Here is a 22,645-nt window from a genome sequence, read left to right as displayed (position 1 = left end):
TAAATCCAAAACTACCTACCTGTATGTCTTTCCGCTTTGCTGACATAGTTTCACTAAGATCATGACATGATGATGTATTGCATCTCTTTTCCAGACCTTGTCTTCTGCTGTTGTACAAGTATATGCAGCTGAACGGAATTCAGTTTGGTCCAAGAAGTGCTGTGGTGTCGCCTGTCTGGTAAAGGACAATCCCCAAAGGTCTTATTTTATCAGAGTATATGATATAAAGGTAAGAATCTATCTAAGTACAACTGCTGTGTCCTCTGTCCTTGATAAGTCTGTGGTTAGAGAGTAATTTAACATTATACTTTTGATAACTGAAGGTCCTCTGTAAAGATAAGCTAATTGTTTCCTTGTCAGAAACAAAGTATGACTTCACGAGAGGGAGTGTTACCCTAATCTGATCTGTTTCGGTGTTCTGTTTTAATTAATGCTTCAGGCATTTTTCTGTGCCATCCCCAAGAAACTATTAGTACTTTATTTGGAAGTTCCGCTTCTGCTACCACCTGGCAGGGCTTTCTTACTAGATGGGTGAAGCATACAGATTCACGTTTTTTCTCTGGCTGATTCTCAGATTTAATGTCTTTATTGTCTCCTCTTGCATGCAGGAAGGGAAGGCAATGTGGGAGCAGGAACTCTACAACAACTTCCTATTTACTTCTTCAAGAACGTATTTTCTTTCATTCCCAGGAGATGTAAGTCTTTATCATATTTCATTTTAAAAATGAAGATTAACTCAAAATATATTTAAATATGCCTAAAATGAAGGTACACTGACTCTTTGTGTGAGAATGAAGGAAAGCGTCACATTTGTAATCAGTGTTGTGACTAATGTTTTTGTAAAAAAACTGGTTTTACATCAGCAGTTGGTAACGTAACCCCCCGTTCCTTTAGTGTTTTCTGAGTTAACTTGTTTGTAGTGTTTGATCAAAGGACGTCAACTGTCCGATATACAAAAATGCACAGAAGTAATTGAAGATGATTGTTGCTGGTGGTGCTTCTGGAATGCTTGGCACTTGGTATCACAGTTGAATAAATAGTTGACTATATTTGTATGATTTGGGGAAAAAAGCATTGATTAATTTATTGACCTAAATGTGAGTGACTGTTTCAATTGGTTTGTGACAGCAGTGGAGTTAGCTGGATGTTCTATAGTCTTCATTTTGTATATTAATAATGCCATCATTCTGGTAATGTTGGAAACATAATTTTGTCTCAAGCGTTATTACACTTGGAGATGGAAAGGTCACTTAATATGATAAACCATTGATCCATTAAATACGTTAGTTTAGTGCTGTGTGTTTATGTTCATACTGAAAATGATTTTCCTAAACACATTTTTTATTTAGGAACTTGTGTTAATGAGGAAAAAAGGCTTAAGGTGGGCAGGTTAAGGATCGATGAGGGCACCAAGATAGTTTTCTATGCCTTGTTTACAGTAGCCTCCTCTGGGCATAGCAGAACTGGATCATCTGGCTACATTTTTTGTGTTTCCACACAGCAGTTTCTTATGTACTCGTGACCCAGAAGTATTTCTGACACATCTAGCAGGATTCTAATGAGTGTAGCAATTAAATTACATTACCATTAATATGAATACAGTTGCTCTGCATGCTAAATTTAATCATCATGAAGATTAAACTCTTCTATAGTCCTCTATCAGTTGCCTTTATTTGAATGCTGCCTGTAGGTTTTGCTTGTAAAGAAAGCTGGGCTTGATCTGATTTTATAAGAAATTCTTTATTCATCATAAAAAATCCCAAATCATATATCACTTAAAAAATTTCTTAGTTGTAATTAAGGCATGTCCTAAATAGTTATTTACAAAAGTATTAACCCCGTTCCAGTGATATTTGGTTATTTTACAAATAATGCATACATATGATTTTAAGTGAATAATTCAATCAAAATTCAAATGCTCAAACTGAACACTTCTTTGAGTAACAAGTTTAATATTGGCTCAACCTGCAATTAAATGTGAAAAAATGGAATATGTTGATGGTATAAGTATTCACCCTCTTTGCTATGGCAAACTTTAGCTTCATTAGTTGCACAGTTAATTGAATGGTATTAATAGTGGTTCATAATGCATCAAGTTGTCTCTGTTAAGTCTTTAATTCATGTAGTGAATTTCAAGTAATGCATTAAACCATGCAAACCAAGACCAAACAAATTGGGGACAAAGGTGTTAACTTCTTGCACCCATAAAATGTTTTCAGTTTGATTATTGAAAGTTCTGATTAAAAGATTCAGTTTTTTATGTATATTTCACTTAAAGTCAACCAAATGGGATGTCATTGGAAAGATGCAGGTACTTTAGGAGCTGGTTTCCTAAGAGCAGAAATGTCAATTGAAAGCAGTGATATTATCAACTAATAAATTTGTTCACATCTTTAAAGATGTGTGTATAAATAGCCTGTGTGGTTTCATAATTAAAAGTAAAGAACATCCTCAGCATAAAAGTGGTAAGAGAAGCCATTTGAAGTAATGAGGGAATCTAGAGCATTTTTGTAGAGAGAAGAGAGAACCAGACAGGCATTGCTAGAAATTCCAGAGGAAGGAGAAGAGAGGTATGGTGTGGTGAAGAACAGTTAGGATTATTAGCAGAGTAAAGTATTAGAGACATCATCTCTTGATTATACCTAACTTGTATTGTGTGTTTGAAATGTCCTTTGAGTTTATGTGGGACTAATGGTTTCACACTGTACTTCAGTGCCTGGTGTCCAGTCCTGGTGTATCTTTCTCTTGCTCTCATGGTCAGCCAGGTTGGCCTCTGGCTCCCGTCACTCTGTAATGGACCAAGTGGTTATTGAAAATGGGCGGATGTTAGTCCCTACACTAAGTTACAAAAAGGTGAAGGAATTCTAGTCCTTTTGAATACATAGCCGAGAACTTTTATGTTTGCTTTTGAGAGTATCACTCTCAGTGCTAAATGGTGATAAATGCTTGGCATCTTAATTAAATTTAAATATTAAAAATCCAAGTGACTGAAGATTTTTTGAAAAGATTGAAATTGCTACTCACCCACTTTGCATTTGCAGATTACAGATACTGCTGATTATGAGTTCTGGTCTTCGCTGTCTACTGACAAACAGACTTGAGCCAGGTTATGGGTTCACTGTGCAGTCTAGAAAATTGTGTGGTTGAGCTGTTTTCAAGCCCCCCAGGAACTGGAGACTTATAAGTTAGTGACAAATAATACGAAGGAGAGGATGTGTTCCTTCTGCACTGGATCAGTGAGGAACAAAAGTTTCTGCATTGAATTTTACATGCATTTTCTTGTCATTTTAGACTTGTCAGGTTGGGCTTAACTTTGCAAATGAAGAAGAGGCAAAACGTTTCAGAGCTGCATTGGGAGAGCTACTTGGAAAGCGACAAAGAAAAACGGGTGAATGTTATTTATGTCTTCATCTGTGTTTTGCTTTTCCCATATGAAATCTCTCTCTGCTTCAACTTCTGCTTCCTTAAACGAATGCTTTCTTACAAATAGGCATTGGTCTTAAATTGACAAAGTTGGCCTGAGGGAGCTTTCTAAAAAACAGCTAACGTGTTGTGTGCTTTGAAAAGTCCATCTACTCTTAGTTGTCTTTGAAGCAGGCTCTCGTGCTGTGAAAGGAAGTTATTTAGGGTTTAAAAGGTTAGCATTAGTGTGCATCGACAAACGCTTTTTCCTGAGTGGTGTACATTTGTTCTGCATTAACACCCTTTCCTGAACGAATTTCTTTTTGCACTCAAGTACCCTGCCAACATTAAAGGAGGAAGGAGAATATGAACAGTCTACCTTTTGTAGCCCTTATCAGAACACTACTTTATTACGGACGGTTTTCTTTTAATTTTATTTTTTAAATCAGTGGGCCTTGAGACCTCTTATTTCGCTTGATGTCTTCGTATTCTGCAAACAAGATTCGTTTTTCCTGTCAGTATGTTTTTCTGTGAGTTCCACATGCAAACTAACTGGAAAGAACAGCTTATGGATTCGATTGTATAAACTCCGTGCCCTTGGAATTCCTAGTATTTTTTTCTTTCACTACTTTTTGCCACTAACATACACTTCTAAGTTGTAATTATTTGAATTTTTTGTTTTTGCAGAAAAAAGACGTGACCCTCCAAATGGTAGGTTATTAATTACATTAAATTTACATAAACCACGAAAACCATCTTAGATTACAGACTGTTTTTTGCTCTCTTACAAAGCAAACACATAAAAATGGCCTGAACAATTCTAAAGATGACATAATTAAAGATGATCATTGTGTTCATGGCATAACTATTGTAGTAGGTAATAGAGCAGTTATCAGAAGTCTTCTCAATTACTGTGTTCACAATGCGTTCTTTTCATAAAAACGGTACCTATATACATGGATACATTTTTTCTACACTTAACTAATCAGTACTTTTTTTAATTCAAACTGATGCCATTGCTACATAAAGATTCTTTAACATCTGTTGTTTTGAGTTAAGTTAAGCACTGTAGTGTGAACCTCATGAGTTGAGAATCGGGTCAAGACATGGAGATCTATGATCATAAAAGGTTTTCAAAGATGTGAAAAAAGGCATATCTGATGCACTTCTTTAATAATTTTGTTGTTCTTAGAGAGTGACCAACTGAAAGATCTCAGTGTTTTGTATTGCAAATTGAAATTTGAAGGCGCCAAAATTAATTCCTGTTTGCATCGCTCAATATTTTCACAGTTCAGTGAAATTTAAGGTAAACATTTTAACCTAGCACAAAAGTTGTAGAGAGTGACCACAATTTTAGGGTTTTATTTGGTTTTTATGCTCTATTTGAATGTTGCTTTATAATGACTTCATAATCCCTTTATAACTGCTCCACAATACTTGACAGGGACTTGACAAATAACATGACGTGTGCCTTAGAGGTCATGACGCATTTCATTTTGAGAGTTTGGTCCAATACAATACTGCAAAAAATGTGATGCATGTATTGTGATACTGCAACAAATGTGACCTCTTAGGCATACATCATGTCATTAGTTTTGTCTATATAAAGTTTTATAACATCTTGTATACCAGTTATGAAGGGATTATGAAGCTATTGTACAGCAACATTCACATAAAACACTGCCAAATCATTTTTGTTTGTGTTTTATCTGTGCATTTAACTAAATATGTTTAAGTACCCTAAAGTTCCTAAGAGGTGCTGCTACATGTTATCTCATGGTTTTGATTTCCGAACACTTTTGTTTTTGGTAATTCTGAGTAACCTAAATATAAGCACAATTGTGCTTTTGTTGCACTGTGGACAGTGTGATGTAACAAAAGTTTGTAGACATAATAAATATGGATTAAACATTTGCTTTGTTGATGGTGGATATGAAGCAGAAAAGCTTTCTAATACTTTACTGTTGTTAGGTAGACAATGTTGAAATTTTGCAGAATTTATAGCAAGCGTTCAATGATTATTGATATTTTGGGGCGGTGCAGTGGCTCTGTGGCTAAGGATCTGCACCTGTGACTGGAAGGTTGTTGGTTTGTATCCCGCAACCGCCAGAGGAATCCTACTTTGTTGGGCCCCTGACCAAGGCCCTTACCCCCAACTGCTTCAGAGGCGCCGTATAAATGACTGACCCTACGCTCTGACCCCAAGCTTCTCTCCTTGTCTGTGTGTCTCATGGAAAGCAAGTTTGGATATGCAAAAGACAAATTCCTTATACAAGAAATTGTATATGGCCAATAAAGTGGCCTTATCTTATCTCTTATTTCATGACTGCACTTTATGTAAAATTCCCGACAGACTGTGAGGGTTGTGTCATATTATTAAATTGAATCTTACAGGATTCAGTGACTGAAAATGGTTCTCATTAAACCTTTAACATCACATGCAGCAAGACAGTGTATATTTTCAGTAGAAGCTCTCGAACGTAGGTAATCTAGTGATATTGATAGACGAGGGATATTTGAATTAGATTTCCTGCTCCGTCTCAACTGTGTATATAACAGTTTGAATGTGAAGGTAAAGGAACAGGGTGACGTTTAGACTGGCACAGTCTTGTGCATCAGATTTTAGTTTGCCACATTGCTAGAAAAAAAGTTTTCACCTTTTCAAGATAAAAACTGAATTAATTCAGCTGCGTGTCTCCATTGGTTTGTAAGGCTTGTTGTTTATCAGAGAGAAAATGAGTAGTAATGAGTCAACAGTATGTTAAGAAACATTTCCAAGAAATACTCAATTTTTTCATTTTGTATTTTAAAAACATTCTGCCATTTTAAAGTGAGAGGTTGAGCTTGACAATGAGCTTCTACATTAAATAGACATCATGAAGGTGCATTTAAGCTTTAAATATATCTTTTTTTAATTACATCAAAATTTATGAAGTTTTAATGTGCTAGATTTTTTTTTTAATTATGCTGGTTTTCATTACATTCATTATAAGTACCTCACAAGACCCTTTCTTGTGAGTGGGTGAGCCTTATCCATTATTAAGCAATGGTTCTTTTGTAGGTTGGCATTATTAAACATTTAAATTTATGAAACTTTTAAGAAAACCTTAAAATTCTTTTTGTTGTTTTTTGTAATGCTTTATAATGAAAATGCAAGAATTCTGCAACAAGCATTTGTGAGACTTAAGAAACTTCCTGGAGACAATCTTCTATGATCAGTCAGACAATTGGAGTGGAGAATCATGTTAATTACTAGCAGCTGCAGAACTTTTACTAATTCCATCAAACAGTGAAAATAGTCTGATTGCATAAACCACCAGCCTGACTGTTCATGTGTTTTTCCTGGCTTCGTTTTTTTTTCTTCCTTTATAAAGTAAGCAGGAGTCTGGCATTAGCATTCTACTGGCATAACAACTATTGGACTTGAAGTTAATCGGTTTTAAGTGGTTTTAACACTGACACTCCTGTGCCGCTTATCAAGATGGTGTGCAAGTGAAGAAACTTGGAAATTAAAGTTACATGTTTAATTCACTATGCCTCACTATGCTTTACAATTTCATGTGATCCCAAGGATATAAAAAAATACTAGTGTTGCGTATGTTTCTGCATGGAAATCAATATTAAGACAATGTTTTTAGTTTCTGCAGGTTCTGAGAAGTTACATTTTGTAGCACGGTATTGTTTGTAGATGAGTAAATTGCAGATTTAAATATTTCTGGAGCTTTTGACATCATTCGTTTTTTCATCTTTCTTAAACATCTAGAGAAAACCTGCCCCTTGGGTTTTAGTCCTTTATATTATCATTCTGAAAGACATTTGGTGCACGGGCTCTTTTGGAAAGGATTTCGCATACTTTTACGATGGAGCAAAATGCTAGAAGGCATATAAACCGGGGGGGGGCTCCTGATTGAGTCTGTATGAGGAGATGGTTGTTTTCTGTTTGCTATATAAAATCCTTGTCATTGATTTTTTATGGGATTTGTGGGCAGAGTAAGGCGGTGCTATGCTGAAGGAGATTTAAAATGTTTAAAGGGGTTTCTAGGATTTGACAGGATTAGCGGTGGGTTTAGTGGTTATGTAAAATACAGTGGGGTTTGTAATTTCTTAGGATTAATACTCCATTCTCAATGGTCGTGGCCACCTGGGCAGGCTGAAGGCTGCTATCTCTGACCTCGAAATACATGCATGTCTGAGAATGGAAGCGATTGGACAGAAAATATAATAATTTACAAAGGCCTTTGTTTTTGTGCTGCAATGAGCTTGGCGTTGCAGCTTGCTGAGTAGGTTCTCCCACTCGGGTGTGGTTCAGATGGAATAGAGGAGCCTTACCCAGGCAAGCTTCGTCTCCAGACTCCTTCAGGGAGAAAATGTTCTGCACCACTTTCTATGGAGCTCCGTCCGAGGAGCTATCGGACTGCAGCTATAAATCCAGTGGGTGTCTTGCCCCCCTGCTCTGCCTGGTGCTTCCCAAAGATGAACTGTACCTGCCTCTTTCCTCTTCGGTTTCCAAGCTCTCAGTTAGTCGTGGAGAAAGTGCCTGTGTAATGATGGGAAGAATACTCTTAGATGTACACATGGGAGCTATGGAAGATGGTAATATGAACTACATTAAACATGCGTGCCTGACATCTTACCATAAAGAAAGAAAAGCAAAACGTGGAGGTGGGTGTGCAGTGAGCTTGTGACATTTATCTAACCGTTTAGTGTGCTGATTTCAGGTTCCTAGCTAACATCAAAAAGTAATGGCACAACTTGCCATACAGGTCGGTTTATTGTGTGGCTTGATCATATTTTTGACTTGAAGTCTGCAATCTGGAATTCCATACTGAAAGGTGTTAACACAACAAATGAGTATTAGAACCTCTAGCATTTGTTTTTAATGTCATTCAGTAATTGTTACTTCCTTACAACAGGGTAGAATATTTTTCCAAATGCAAAATTGTGTACTTTTCTTTCGCTTTTGCCGTGAATAGCTGAGAATGTTTGCCTGTGTTCACGGTCTTGTGACAAGGCATTCTTTTCTCGATGACTTGTTTTTTGGTCTGTGTTCTGGAAAGGTGCAGCTATGTATAGTGTAACATAGGCTACCTTGCGCTAAGCTCTCCTGACTTCTTGACCTCAACCATGAAGGAAATAACACTGAGCTTTGTTTATCCCTCCGCACAGAAACTGTATCTGTAGTTAGAATGACTTTTTGTAAGTAGAGTAGGTGATGTTGTAGGTGTGGGGTAAGAAAGTATATAAAATCAATATAAAAAGGTCAAGGTGGTGATGTACATTTAACAGACTTTTTTTAATGAGCTACTTTGTGTCTATATCTGATGGTATGTTTTTCTTTCCGTTTTTAGGACCTGCTCTGCCAATGGCTACAGTTGATATAAAAAATCCAGAAATTACAAATGTGCGATACAGTAATTCTCAAGTCAATAACATCATGCACTCCAATATGATTAAGAAAAAGGATAAAGCGGGGAAGAGGAAGAAACTGACAAAGGCAGACATTGGAACCCCCAGTAACTTTCAGTAAGTTAATTTCAGTAACTTGTTTTTTGTATGCGTTTTCTGTAATTTAACTTGCGACGATCATAAGGTTTCTTCTCACTAAAACCTGACTGTTCCACTTTTTGTCCTGTTGGATCTGCAGTGCCTTGCAAATGTATTCATCCCTAGTTGTCCTTTGCTTGAAATCCTACATGGTTGAGTGATTGCTGGAAATTCACTTCTTGACTGAAATACCTTACAGAGACAGTTGCATTTTGTTGCACACAGACTGAAGCTACTCAGTTACTTGCCTTGTCAAGGTAATTTTGTATACCTAAGTTAATTTAGGTTTGCCACAGTGAAGGGTCTGAATACTCATGCAGGTATGACTTTATCAATTTTTTTTATATCTACTTTGATGTGTTTTGAATGTGTGATGTAGGTTGTGTTTATGACAGACATTAATTGCTTCTTGAAAGTGTGATGACTGCAAACTTTAAAGCAACTAAATGTGAAAAGTGCAGTGATCGGGATACTCTTGCAAGGCACCGGTTAATTTTAAGCATGATGTCATGAGGACCATGCTTGTCAGTAGGTTCAGACACTGCATTTTACTTCCAAATGTCTACAGGTATTAAAGCAAACCTATCTCATGATTTCCCCAATATGCAGTGTTTTTGCCCAAATGTTTGTTGAATATTACTATATCCGTAGTTATTTATATATACCTCATTCATTTCAGGCACATTGGACATGTTGGCTGGGATCCAAATACAGGCTTTGATGTGAGTAAAACTGACTTTTGGTTATACAGTCTGGAGACCGAGATGGCCAATGCAAAATGTTGATTTTGTGGTCAATTAATCATTTCTGGATTTCAATGTGCATTTGGGGTTATTGTCTTACTGGAAGGTCCATCTGAGGAGAAGTTTAGGGTTTTCTAGCAAAGGTAACCAGGTTTGTGGCTGAAATGTCCTGGTATACCAGTGCCTTGCTATACACAAATTTACCTTACATGGTTTTCAGTATCCACACAGAATTTTCTGTACACTAATCCATGACCTGCAATGTGTGATGGCTCTTCTCTCCATAATGTTCTGTTAGGTAACATTATTGCATCGGCCTTTGATGATTATTAATATTTTGCAGAGCAGTGTTAGTGATGGTAATTTCCTAAATAAAAGTGATAGTTAAATAATATAATAATGAAATAAATAAAGTGGCTCCTAAGCAAATGAGAAAATATACCAGTGTTGATCTAGATAAGAGATGAGCTTAAATGAAAAAAAAAATAGTTTGATAAGTTGCATGAAGGACTGAGTAACAGTACTGTTTGTCTTTTGTTTTCTGTAATTGAATATACAATTTTTACAATAAAGAAACGTTAGGAAGCGATAAGAGCAAGTGTAAGAAGTGAAACGGAAATTGATTTGTTCAATGTCATTTAATGTTCAAGTGTACTATAGTTTATGAAAATTTTATTTCTCCACATAACTATCTCATAATACATTTAAACGCAACATAATTGTATGGAAAAAAGTGTTTTAATTCTGTTGTAAAATATACATCACAATTAAGGTTGCCAGACATACAGATATGCAAGAAAACTACTTCAACTGGTTTAAGTCCAGTTACACTCGCTTGGAATGAACTGGAGACCTTTAAATGTATTTTAATGGGAATTTAGTTTCATTTTTACAAGTTTTCACCTGTGAGCAGAATTGTTGAAACCAGTTGCCTTTCTAAAGAATAGAAAGAAAAGGGATAAGTATATTTTATCGATAGATTAATTGATGTCTTTCAATGGAAATAGATTAACTGTTCAACAATTCATACAGTATCATTGTGTGATTCAAATACAACTTCTTGCCTGAATACATGCTGATTGTGTTGTTCCAAGCACCAGGTATTCAGTGTGCAGTAATACTTTTAAATCTGAAATGAGTTATCATCGGGCTTTAGCAATTAACACAATGGGAGAGGAAATTGGCAAAATGTCTAATAATGTAAAGCAATTATCCCAAAAACATGATTGCAGTCTACCAAGAAAAATATTACATTCCTAACTTCATCTTGATGCATTTTTTACATTAGCAAATTTTTTATTATGTCTACGTCAGTTGCTAATTTCTTGCAAGTGACCTTAATGCCATTTTCTGTTTGCCCTGTCACTGTTTCACAGAAGCCGCCCTGTTTAATAACATAACTGAATAATTTTGGTGGTTATGCAATAAGATTTAAAAACATCTTATCTCCACATTAGTTTAGGAAAAAACGAATGTAAAATGATGTCCATCTTGAAGAGGATTAAGCTATTTTTAGTCCAGTGAATTTATTTGTCATACAATGTAATATTTAAAGAAATATCATGGCAGTCATTTTTTGTGCTTTTGCTTTTGGTTTCCATGTTTGTAATTGTTGCAGGGACACAAACAGATCACAAGGTATAGCAAGCCTTTTCCATTTCTGTGTGTCAAGATATTAAAGGTTTTGTAGATAAGAGTGTTTGTACCAATATTCCTGTTCAATTTTCTTATGTAGTAATGCTTCTGTATCAGCTTTAATTTAATTGCACAAATTTAAGTGTTTCACATAGTATAGTGAATGTCATTGAAACATATAACAAATTCGCAAAGTTATCAGAAGAACAACTTTTTTGCAAGTGAACTTTTATTTTATTGAACAGACATGACGTGGGTAAATTCATCATATTGATTAACATTTATCGTCAATGGGACTGATTGTCTTCTGTTATCCTTCTCCTGTTAGCCTGTTTCAGTCATAGGCTAGACTGTGTTATTGGCCACTGCTGGAAGCAGTACAAGTTGCACATATGGGATTCATGCTGTGCACTAGGTTGCAGGGGCTGTTTTGTGGGACTCTGTCCCATTCCCCTTGTAGAGCCTGGATAAGCATATGCCTGTTCACTGGTCTCCGAGTCCAGGATAGGCGCATACGGCATTCTCAATGGGAAAAAGTTCCATTCTTATCCCGCAAGGAGCTTGACATTACAGTTAAGGGGAGATAATGATTTAGTCATTCAACTATAATCCCACAGATGGTAGCTTCGCAGTAGTTGAGGATACGCGTTATCTTTCCGAAGTGTGGTCACAATGTGATGCTCCTGCAGGAATGTCAACAAGTAAGGTGCCAGGAATATAGAATTGTGCAGTCAGGTTGCTATCAATCACTATAAATGGAGTACTGCAGCCACTTGTTGCTAAAGCAAAGACCACTTGAATATGCCTTTCTGTCTGAGCAGGGTGTCATGACCTCAGGTCTCAGTCAATAATATCGCATCATGGCAACAATGTCCTGCCAGATTAGAAATTGCTCACTATGAACACCTAAGACTGAGTGACAGTGTGCTGACTAAATCCATATTCAATTCAGTTTTATTTTTATATAGAGCCTTTCACAACAAGGTTGCCCCAAGGCGCTTAACAATACAATTGACAATACATTTTGTCAATACAGAAGACCAGAAGACAACGGAGGAGAGGAACCAAACTCCTTAGTAAGGAGAGAAAAAACCTCTAGGGGTCCAAGGTCAGCTGGTTGCCCAACCCCTTCGGGCATGCTAACATTATATAATTTAAAAAAGGAAATGATGAGGGTATTCATCCATCCAGCCATCATGTCTTCTGTGTGCAGATCTCTGTAGACCAGTAAATTCCTCCTCCTCCTATATTCCAGTATACCAATATGGTACAAAGCTGTTCTACTGATATGTGAAGCATATTGGTTTCTTTATGCATTTTTATTTCTTGTTTTTCACTGGGCTTGACTTTCAACAGGTTAAATCAACTCATTACTTTTGCTCCAGTCAGCTCAGTTATTGATGAGGTTTAGTACTTATGCAACAAGGTTACTTGCATATCATGGTCAGCCATGAATAATCAATTACCCTAATGCTAAAAACATTTAATCAATATTTGATTGATTATAGTCTGTGTACATATTTTTAAAATGCATGCTTAAATAGTCAAGTTTATTTTGATGCTCAGAGTGTATATATAAGTAATGTTTTGTGAGGTTCCTGATACAAATTTATTTAGATTTCTTCAGTGGTTTAATTTCATTAACTGAAAATGCATCGATCATTTCAGGACTGCGGGTGCAATCAACATTCATAATTTTGAGGATTTAGATGTTTTTATTTTGTAAAAATATTTTGCTCGTACAAATATTCAGAACGGCTTGCGAGGTCTCTGCTAGAGGCATTCCCTTGTCACAGTTGGGAGTGTTTAGAATCATTTTTAATTTCTTAAACATTTCTTAATTTTGAATGCCCATTTCATTTAATGGTCTTAATGACTTCAGAAATATTATACTGTATAGCTCTAAGATCCCCAACTGAAAGGCCCCTTGTAGAATATGCTGTGTACATTGATTTTCCTATATAGTAACTTGTATATACTGTACATGAAAGCTGTCATATCCTTGAATGAAGGAGCACAAAATAAGATGTAATCAGAGCACATTGTTTTGCCTGACATGTGGCAATCATGTTAGATATTGGTAATGTTGTGTTGCAGTGCTCAGACATTTGTATTGTGGGGAAAAGGTATTTGAAAGCAGTACAGATAGTAAACCAAAGTCAGTTTTAGCTCCCTTAATTACTGAGGAAGAGGGAATACATCTAACTGAATAATACTGTTGAAAGTTTACAGCATCAAATTTAAAACTTTATTTTAATGTTAAATGTAAACTGCCATAGTCCCAAAACTGATTGCTTCTATAATCCTGAAGATTTTCAGAGCTTTAGGTGAAAATGTAGATCTTGATTTTATTTATATTTTCTAAGTTTGTTTTTGTTGATAATTCTACATATTAGAGGCTGTCTGGAGTTTTTGTCACATTATGGTGAGAGCATGAAACAGGGGTTTCATTACTATTTAACCAGGGATTTGTATTTATATATATATTAGTTTTTTAATTGAATATAATATATTGTAATTGAAAATAATTTATTATTACAGAAATCCTCTGTTTACACTTGTAATCTAATGTATACATCTCACCTGCTTTTAAACATTGAGCTTTTAGTCTTTTCCTGAGAACACCACAAGGTGACAGGCTTGTTCTGTCTTCAGACTCTGCTAATGTAGGCCTCAGTGAATTAAAAATATTTAGAGAACAGGAAGTGTTTCTGTGTGCACTACAGTTAATGGAATAATCCTTCAGTTGAGCAGCTTTTGAACCCAATCCAGACTTTCAGTATTCCATTTCTTTAGTTTTAATTTAGTTAGAGGCATTAATGAGATTAGCTTGCACTCATATAGACCATATTTTGCTGTATAGAGGGAGTTCATTTATTTTCATACGGAAGGTTTCTTTTCACCACACTGTAATGGCATCATCTGATTCCCTGTTCATATTTCTATTTAACTCATAGAGTTAAAAGATGATCAGGGTAATATTTTTTTTTCTTGTCTGCAGCTCAATAACCTAGACCCAGAACTGAAGAACCTTTTTGATTTGTGTGGAATCTCAGAGGCACAGCTGAAAGACAAAGAAACATCCAAAGTCATTTATGACTTCATTGAGAAAAAAGGGGGGGTGGAGGCTGTCAAAAATGAGCTGCGCAGACAAGGTGAGTTGTTTTGCAGATCTTTTCAGCAATGTCCAGTTATATTCACTTTTGTACTGTGAACAAGCCTTTATCCAAAGAGTTAATAAATGAAAGGTAATGTGAAATGCCTTTAGTTCACATCCATGTTCCAGCTTCTCGAGGAAATAAAAAAATTGCACACTAAAACTATCACCTTGCAAAGTGTATTGATATCCTCAAACACCACCATTTAAGAATTAAGTATTTCCTTATAAATCTCCAGGGAAACAACTTCATATTTTAACCAGGACATATAACGCTCTATGGGTTTTGTAAGTATAGCAATTGTGAAAATTCCAGCCTGTATACTAATCCATTAATGGTAGGTATAACAGTGCAGAGCATGAAAGGTGCATGCTTGGCACTGTTCTGTTTTCCGATCAGTGCTCTAATAGATTCTGAGAGACAAACTATTATGCTCACGGTACTTTCTTTTTGAAAAATCTTGGCCTGGCGATGTCATTGACAGAATCCTGTCGCCACACATTCCTATATCAAGAAACAAAGTAAAAAAAAAAGACCAATAATATAATTTGCTTGAGTACTGTACACTACTGTACCACTGCATTTTATTTGGTAGACGTTTTTAATGTGCATGTCTCTGATTGCTGTGGGATGCCAATTTGAGGTGATGTGATTGCTGTGTGCCATGTTAGTTTGTGTTCGGTCTACAGTGAATTGGAACTGTTGACATCTTAAGTGCTTTGATTTCCCCAGCTCTGTTTTTATGCAGGAGCTATTTTACTCACTGAAAAATGATGTTTTTGTTGTTGAAGTTCATTTTGGAAATGCCAAAACAGCATGTTACAGTATGTGTGTGGTGGAAAAAGGGTATATTTTCAGAGATGTCTTTGGGAGTGGTGGCTTGGTCTGTATGCCTGAGTGACTGGAGAGTCATGGGTTTATATAGTATCCTTGGAAGGAACTCTACTTCTGGTCCATTGAGCAGGACAAATTCAATAGCTCTGGTAAATACAACCTTAGCAATGGGTAACAAAATACTCAGATGGAGAGACAACAGTAGCATTTCAGTTGTTTTGACAAAAGCAACAGCCAAATAATTATCCGACTGTGGCTTTTTTTTAAATAAATTGATTTTCATCACTAAGTACAAATATGTGACAAAATGTAGTATCAAAAAAAGCACTGTATCCATTCAAAATATATTGTGTTTTCCTGATTCAAAGTACAGTGAGCTCACACAAACTTCTAAAACAACATTGCAGTTTATACACAAAATGCATCGCTACTTATCCAGGTTTAGAGGGAGCATCTCCAAAGCCCTCTCTTTATCCAATGAGATGTGCCTCTTGATTTGTGCTGTACAATGGATCCATTCAGTCTGTTACACTGTTACATCTACAGCAGGGTTTTATGAGAGCATGATACCTGAAAATATGATTTTAAACTAAAGGTGAGCTTGTATCAAAGGTGAGATATTTAAAAAATATTACACAGCTGTACTTCAGCCTATAACATTGAATATCCTATTAAACATATGTTGTTTCATGTTATATAGAGTATCATAATCATCATTGTCAACAATGAATGGAGAAATGGTTGTTCGCTCACCATAAGGGAGTCAGTGACATTGTCATGATTGTAATTTGTACTCCATTATAGTAATGCTGCAAACAGCTAGTCACGTGTTTTCTATCATGGAGACTTGAAAGTCTCTACTTATCATTTTAAATTAAGTGCTGTTACCTAAGTTAATCAAATTGGTGTTGTTGATACTTAATCTTTAGTTGAGAAAGAAAACCAAGAAACAAAATAAATACCATATATTATTGATTTGCATAACCAGTAGAAGGCAAACGCAAAATTGCTGTAATTCAGAACTTTTCACCTGCTTCACTATTCCCATTTCCCTTGTTTCCTCTTGTGCTCAGTCTTCCAACAGCATGTGCACTGTGAAGCCTTTACTGATACCTTCAGTTTTTTTACATTTCCAGTTTCTAGTCACTAACTTTACTAGTTGTGATTGGGATGGTCTTTCTGGCAGAAAGATTGAGTGTGCACCAGAATCAAATGTTCATTTCATAAACTTTTTATCATCAGTCAAATGTATGCAAAGGGATCCAGCACCAGTGTGCTTAGTTGTTTTTTAGAAGAGCTTCAGGTCTTCTTCCCCAGCAATTTGCAAGCAGTCTAAAACACATTCTGACTGTTCCAGTCTTTTCCTTTTATCTCACTGAATTATTCCAGGCAGCTTGCTCTTGTGGTGTTATTGTACTGTACAGTAGGGTGAACTGCATTTTTAGTATTTTATTTTCTAAAAGAAACTTGTATTGGGGACAAAGCAATACATTGTAAAGAAAAATATTGAATTAAAGGAGTCACACCACCACCTAGTGAGGATGTGTGGCATAACTTTTTCTACTTTTTTATTGCCAGAACAGTCATCAACAATGTGAACACTGCACTGATAAAGGATACATCACTGTCAACATAATCTCCTGTTAAAACTCAACTGTCTTAATCATTTTTACAGATTTAATGCTAATTACTAATGCAGATGAAACATTTTATGCTGTTGCCCAGGACTCGCCATAGCTAAGAATGAGGCTTTTATTTTAAATTCCTGTATTTTGAAAATTGTAGCACACACCAGCAAACACTTCATAGATTTTCTTGAGTTCTGCACACAAGTGTGGAGGCCATTTTAAATTGAACAATTGCACCTTATAATTGGGAAGTCTTTACACTCCTTGGACTAACACTCTCTCACAGACAGTAGGGGATGACGCAGGTGTATAGCAATACCAAAACCAAAAAGGTTCCTATTAAATTCCAGTAAAAAAACATTAGAATTAGGAGAGAATTTTGTAGGTCCAAAAGATCTAAAGTGCATGTCTTGTCTCTTTATCTGAACAAAATAGTGGAATGTGGAGGGTTTGTTAGTATCATACTATCTTACAGTAAACATGCCAATTGTAAGAAAACAGGTAAAGTTGTGTTCTTAACACAGGTGTTCATTTTGAAGATAGTGCACATTGGAACATTAGAAAGTACACCTTGTATGTTCTTTTTGTTATTTGTTATGCTTATCAGGAGAGGAGTGAACTATTTCTATAATCTACATAGAGATTTGTTAAGTTTTCGTCCAGTTTGTGGTTTGAACCATGGGCTTTCTCTCTCTTATCCAGCTCCTCCTCCTCCGCCTTCCAGAGGTGGGCCCCCTCCGCCGCCCCCTCCTCACAGTTCAGGACCCCCTCCGCCACCCCCTGCCAGGGGGCGGGGGGCACCCCCTCCCCCACCCCCCTCCAGAGCACCCACAGCTGCTCCTCCACCCCCTCCTCCTTCCAGACCTGGGATAGGGGCTCCACCACCACCTCCACCGCCAACCAGGAACCACCTGCCTCCCCCGCCCCCGCCCTCACACGCCTCCTTGGCCCCGCCTGCGCCTCCCCCTCCCCCCCCTCCACCGTCCTCTGCTCCAGCGGGCCTGGGCTCGGGCGTACCCCCTCCACCACCCCCTCCACCACCTCCCCCGGGCCCCCCGCCTCCCCCTGCTCCAGCCATGGATAGTGAGCCACTTGAGTCTCCCCTGGGAGGAAAATCTGCGCTCCTGGATCAGATCAGAGAGGGGACTCAGCTGAAGAAGGTGGAACAGAACAACAAGCCCGCGTCCAACACAGGAAGAGACGCACTCCTAGACCAGATACGGCAGGGCATTCAGCTAAAGACGGTAAGTGTCTGCCCATCTCGCGTTCTGCAGTTTTGTCCTCTAGGTATTGAATAAGTACGACATTCATTGGGTTCATAGGAACATAAGGTTTGCAAATGAGAGGAGGGCTTTGAGTCCACCTTGCTCGTTTGATTAGGTAAGTGATCCAAGGATCTCAACAGCTATGTCTTCACAGATGTGATGACTGACTTTGGCAAGTTACATAGTTTTAATTAGGGAATGGGCAGTATATTTGATATGTCCATAGTGGTGGTGATGTAGGGATCTTTGGTTTAGTAACTGCCTTCTCCTGAATTGGCAGTTGCATTCTTTCACTTCAGGCAGCTGGTATTGGATCTGAATTTTCACATTCGCTTGATCTGGTACACTTTGAATTGTGGTACACTTCTATGCAAAACAACTTTTGTGTCCCTTATTTATCAAATTACAAAATGATCCATGCACATGTTTTTAAAAACTCAACATTTTAATGAAAAATGTATGCAACGACCACGGGCTTCAGTAGGGAGTGGAGCAGGCATGGGACTCGGAATGGGGTTGAACAACACATTTATTAACTTGAACCAGGGAAAGGTACACACACAGGGACAGGGGTTACAGCACTGCACCTTCACTAACACACACACACACACACACACACACACACACACACACACACACACACACGAAGGGAAGGGGCTGTCTCCCACTCAGTCCTACTATATACAGTCCCGTAGTGCCCCCCCCCCCAAGGCGCTGTTCTCAGCCTGCTTTGCGTGCCCATGGCTAAAGTGCCACGCGTGGTGCTACAATGCCCCTGCCTGAAGAGTCGAGCGTCCCGCCGACCCCAAACTGTCCGTCTTCCAATGAGGGATCACAAGGACAGTTTGTGAGGGCAGTATTGGTTGCAAACAGGAGCAGAGTTGTGAGTTGCTGTGCTTGTTTTCCATCTGAGTGGTAGGTATTTATATGGAAATCTGTTTCCTTTATCTAAAAAGGACTAGGAGATTTAAATAATTTTCGGGTCAGTGCTCAGGTGTTCTTGTATATTTATCAAACTCACGGATAGTTTCACACAGGTGCTGTTTCTTTCAGAAGGAGCTGAAGCCTTACAATTAAAGGGATTTGTAACTCTAAAAGCTTTATTATGTCCTTCTGTCGAAAAGAAGAGGCAAAAGCAAACTGGGTATTGGTCCGAAATATTTTTTAGCAATTGTGCAATTAATTTTCGGGTATGGTTTGCTTTAGTGTGCAATTGAAATGAAATCACGCTGCGTAAGGAGTTCCTGGCACCTCCCTTCGCCCACACAGGTTCCAACCGAGTTGCCGTGTTCTGTCATGACAGGACTCACTTCACATCCAATCCCTCTTCTTTTGCTTATTTCCATGTTTGAATGCACATATAAGTAGGCTGGGGAAACGATTTTTAAAATTTTTTAAAAAGAAATAAAAAATGAGATATAATGATGTGTTCCGGCTTAACTTAGACATTGCACGACTTTAAAACCTATAAAAACAGGTTTCGAGAGTTAAAAACCACTTTTTATGCACGAAAAATGGATGATTTTTCTTCCTCGTGATCAGCTCAGAATCTTTGTGTACGCTGTAAGGTTTTTACTTCTTAATTAAACGTTTAAAATACACGAATTTCATTAAGACACCACACGTTTCGAAGAGAAAAAGTCCCATTCTTTTCTCTTCCTGTTGTGTGAAACTAATCAGCAGGTCTTTTTTTCCCAATCAGAGGCTCTGAAAACAGCGTACCGCCCACTGCGCTCCGTCAGAGAGGGGCGCGGCACCGAGAGAGGGAGGAGGCGCAGAGCTCAGCAGTACAGAACGAACGTTCTACTGCCTGGAGCGCTTATGGCAGCGATCGCGTCTGCATTTATAACTTAGTTTTTAAAATCAATCAAGCAATATGAAGCATCTCCTTTTACTTCTAAGTCCTTTACTTATCATTAAACAAACAGCTTTTCAACAAATTAGACGTATCACTTTATAACCGTTAGCATCTTATTGTACTTCCTAATTATATTACACGTGGAAAATAATACGTTTTTAATAATCTTTAATGATTTATACATTTTGGAAAGGTTTCATCTATACAAAACAGTGTTAGTATAAATTATAAATATAATAATTATCATACATAATATAAGGTATAAATGACAAATATAGCAGTAATAAAACTGTGTTGGAATTGTTGCACTTTTTTCCATGTCTTGTAAAACGTAATCATTTACAAGACTTTGGTCAAATGTGCATTTGATCTGACAAAATAAAAATATAAACAAATGAAAGTAAACAAAAAAGTAAATTATGAAATAAAATGTGGCACTAGTAAAATAAATCAAACTTAAGTTCTAAAATAATGAGAAATAAAATTTAAAATAAACTGAAAAATGCTCCTTTTCCCATCGGCACTGAGATGAAGCCCATCAGCAGCAAAGGCCTGAGCAATGGGCTGCTTATTCTTCAGAAGCACTCTGTTGCTCCTGAGGAACTGCACATGGTCCATCTGAGAAGGGAGCTGTGAAAGAGCCCGGTTAGCTTCTTTCACAGCTCTAGCCGTAAATGAGTCATCACAGAGCCGTGGCAAAATGGAGCAAATGGCGAAATGTACCTTACAAGGATATGCTCTCCTTACTGCCACAATCAGTTCTTTCATAGCTCTAAGGATGTCATAGTGGGAGTCACCCTGAGCTATGTTATTTGTCCCTATGTGAACGATCAGTAATATATCCTCTGTCAGGGCCTGGAGGTGGTACAGGTGCTGGTGGGCACTGCGCTGCAGTGTTGTGCCAGGGTGCAGCCACACCTGCTCTGCTGGCAGAACTTTTTCCAGGCCCCGCAACATAGAGTCGCCGAGGACATACACTTTCTTTGGACCTGATGGGAAAAAGGCATTATCAAAGCTACATCATAAAAATAAATCTTAAAAGTATATAAACTATAACTGAACAGCAAACATATTCAATAAATAACAATGAACAATGAATAACAATGTAAATGTTAAAAATTATAACCAACGAGTAACTATATACAGTGCTGGAAACCAGCTATCAGAAGGCACGGGGAAGTTACATCAGCAGTTATGTACAGTATAGAGGATTAATTTCATGTTGCTGGCTCCAGGGATCAGCCTTTTGACCTCCCTGGCGCATCAGCATCCATAATCTGCATGTTTTCAAATTAATGTACTCCCTAGGTATCTACAAATACAGATATCTTAAGATGCTGGCTCCAGGGATCAGCTTTTCACCAGCCTCCCTGGCGCATCAGCATCGGCTACAAGATGTTCCTATTCGTATTCCTCAAAATTATCTGCATCTGACACACAGTGTAACATTAGCAATAGCCTGGAACTTAAGAAACCTAAGCAACAATCCTCACCTCAATATTTATGTAATCATCTAACAATGGATACTCAATTATGCCACTAACTTCATCGTCACCCTCCTCTACATAATCCACAACAAACAAGTCACCTGTTCTATTTACATTTACTACCCTGCCTGGCCACCAACATTCTCTCCCATCTTCACTACTCACAAACATGTGCTCTACTTTCTTGCCTACGAAGTCCTCTGCACTAACAGGAAGCAATTCTAAATAACTATCCATATAATCTTTCCACAAATCAAACCACCACATTTTTCTAAATCCATCATATTTTTTTTAAAAAATATACTCCTGGCCATCTAGTCTAATTTCAGCAACTGTGCCCTTGTACCACACCTTCCTACCTTTCTCATCAAAAGCATGTCTAACTCTCTTTCCTAACAAGTGTTCTGGTTTAATTAACATAGGAATTCTTAATCTTTCCATACCAACCTTTTTTCTACCTAGATCTCTAGCCTAAAAATGCTGCTTAACAGCCTCCTTTAAAAACTCTGCCTTTTCTTCAACAATACGTTCTGATGGTGCCAAACAATAATCTTTTTCTTCTCTAGATGTACCTGGGATTTCCTCTGGCCTGCAGACAACACTTTTTAAGTTAGCAATCAGCTGTTCTAGACTAAGCCTTTTCCCGTCCTTTGAAAAATTGAAAACCCCTTTTTCATTTTTCATTCCTATCACAAATCTCCTAAACTTCAACTGTGTTGTAACTGCAGGAAGCTTCTTGTCCTCATCTAAATTCCTCAGTTGCTCGTCTATTTCTTCCTCACTGTTCCAAAGTCCCCCATACTTTCCTATCTCTACCGCTAGTACTTCCTTTGTCCTTATATCTCTTGTTTCCTTTTCTATCTTTTTTTCCTTCTTCTCTCTAAGTGTCTGCAACCTGGCATCTCTTATCCTAGCCATCCTCTCACAAAACACAGCCCTCTGCTCTTTAACTGATTCTCTAGCTTGAGATAAAACTTCTGCCTTCTTTTCAGAATCTTGTTTTTCAAGCCACTGCCAAGACCTGTTCTCCTTGAACATAATCATCCCCTCGACAGCTAATGCTGTTGCTCTGGCCTTAACTTTAAGTAAAT

The 22,645-nt window shown here is 37.5% G+C and overlaps 1 protein-coding gene across 2 annotated transcripts in view; it reads left to right on the top strand.

Annotated features, from left to right (window-relative positions):
* wasla (WASP like actin nucleation promoting factor a) overlaps nt 1-22,645 on the top strand; it is a 43,777-nt gene that overhangs the window by 11,622 nt on the left and 9,510 nt on the right. Inside the window, exons 2-9 of one of the 2 annotated variants that reach the window (XM_088645142.1) lie at nt 95-229; nt 609-695; nt 3,292-3,388; nt 4,090-4,113; nt 8,751-8,925; nt 9,626-9,668; nt 14,326-14,479; nt 17,647-18,188. In XM_088645142.1, the coding sequence (XP_088501268.1) occupies nt 95-229; nt 609-695; nt 3,292-3,388; nt 4,090-4,113; nt 8,751-8,925; nt 9,626-9,668; nt 14,326-14,479; nt 17,647-18,188 (1,257 nt within the window). The remainder of the gene's footprint in view (nt 1-94; nt 230-608; nt 696-3,291; nt 3,389-4,089; nt 4,114-8,750; nt 8,926-9,625; nt 9,669-14,325; nt 14,480-17,646; nt 18,189-22,645) is intronic. The other variant, XM_088645143.1, reaches the window with a different exon arrangement.

This window comes from Lepisosteus platostomus, chromosome 9 (assembly GCF_059453375.1).
Source record: "Lepisosteus platostomus isolate fLepPlt1 chromosome 9, fLepPlt1.hap1, whole genome shotgun sequence".
NCBI lineage: Eukaryota > Metazoa > Chordata > Actinopteri > Semionotiformes > Lepisosteidae > Lepisosteus > Lepisosteus platostomus.
The sequence above is the reverse complement of the archived record's forward strand: the minus strand, read 5'-3'. Positions and strand labels throughout refer to the sequence as shown.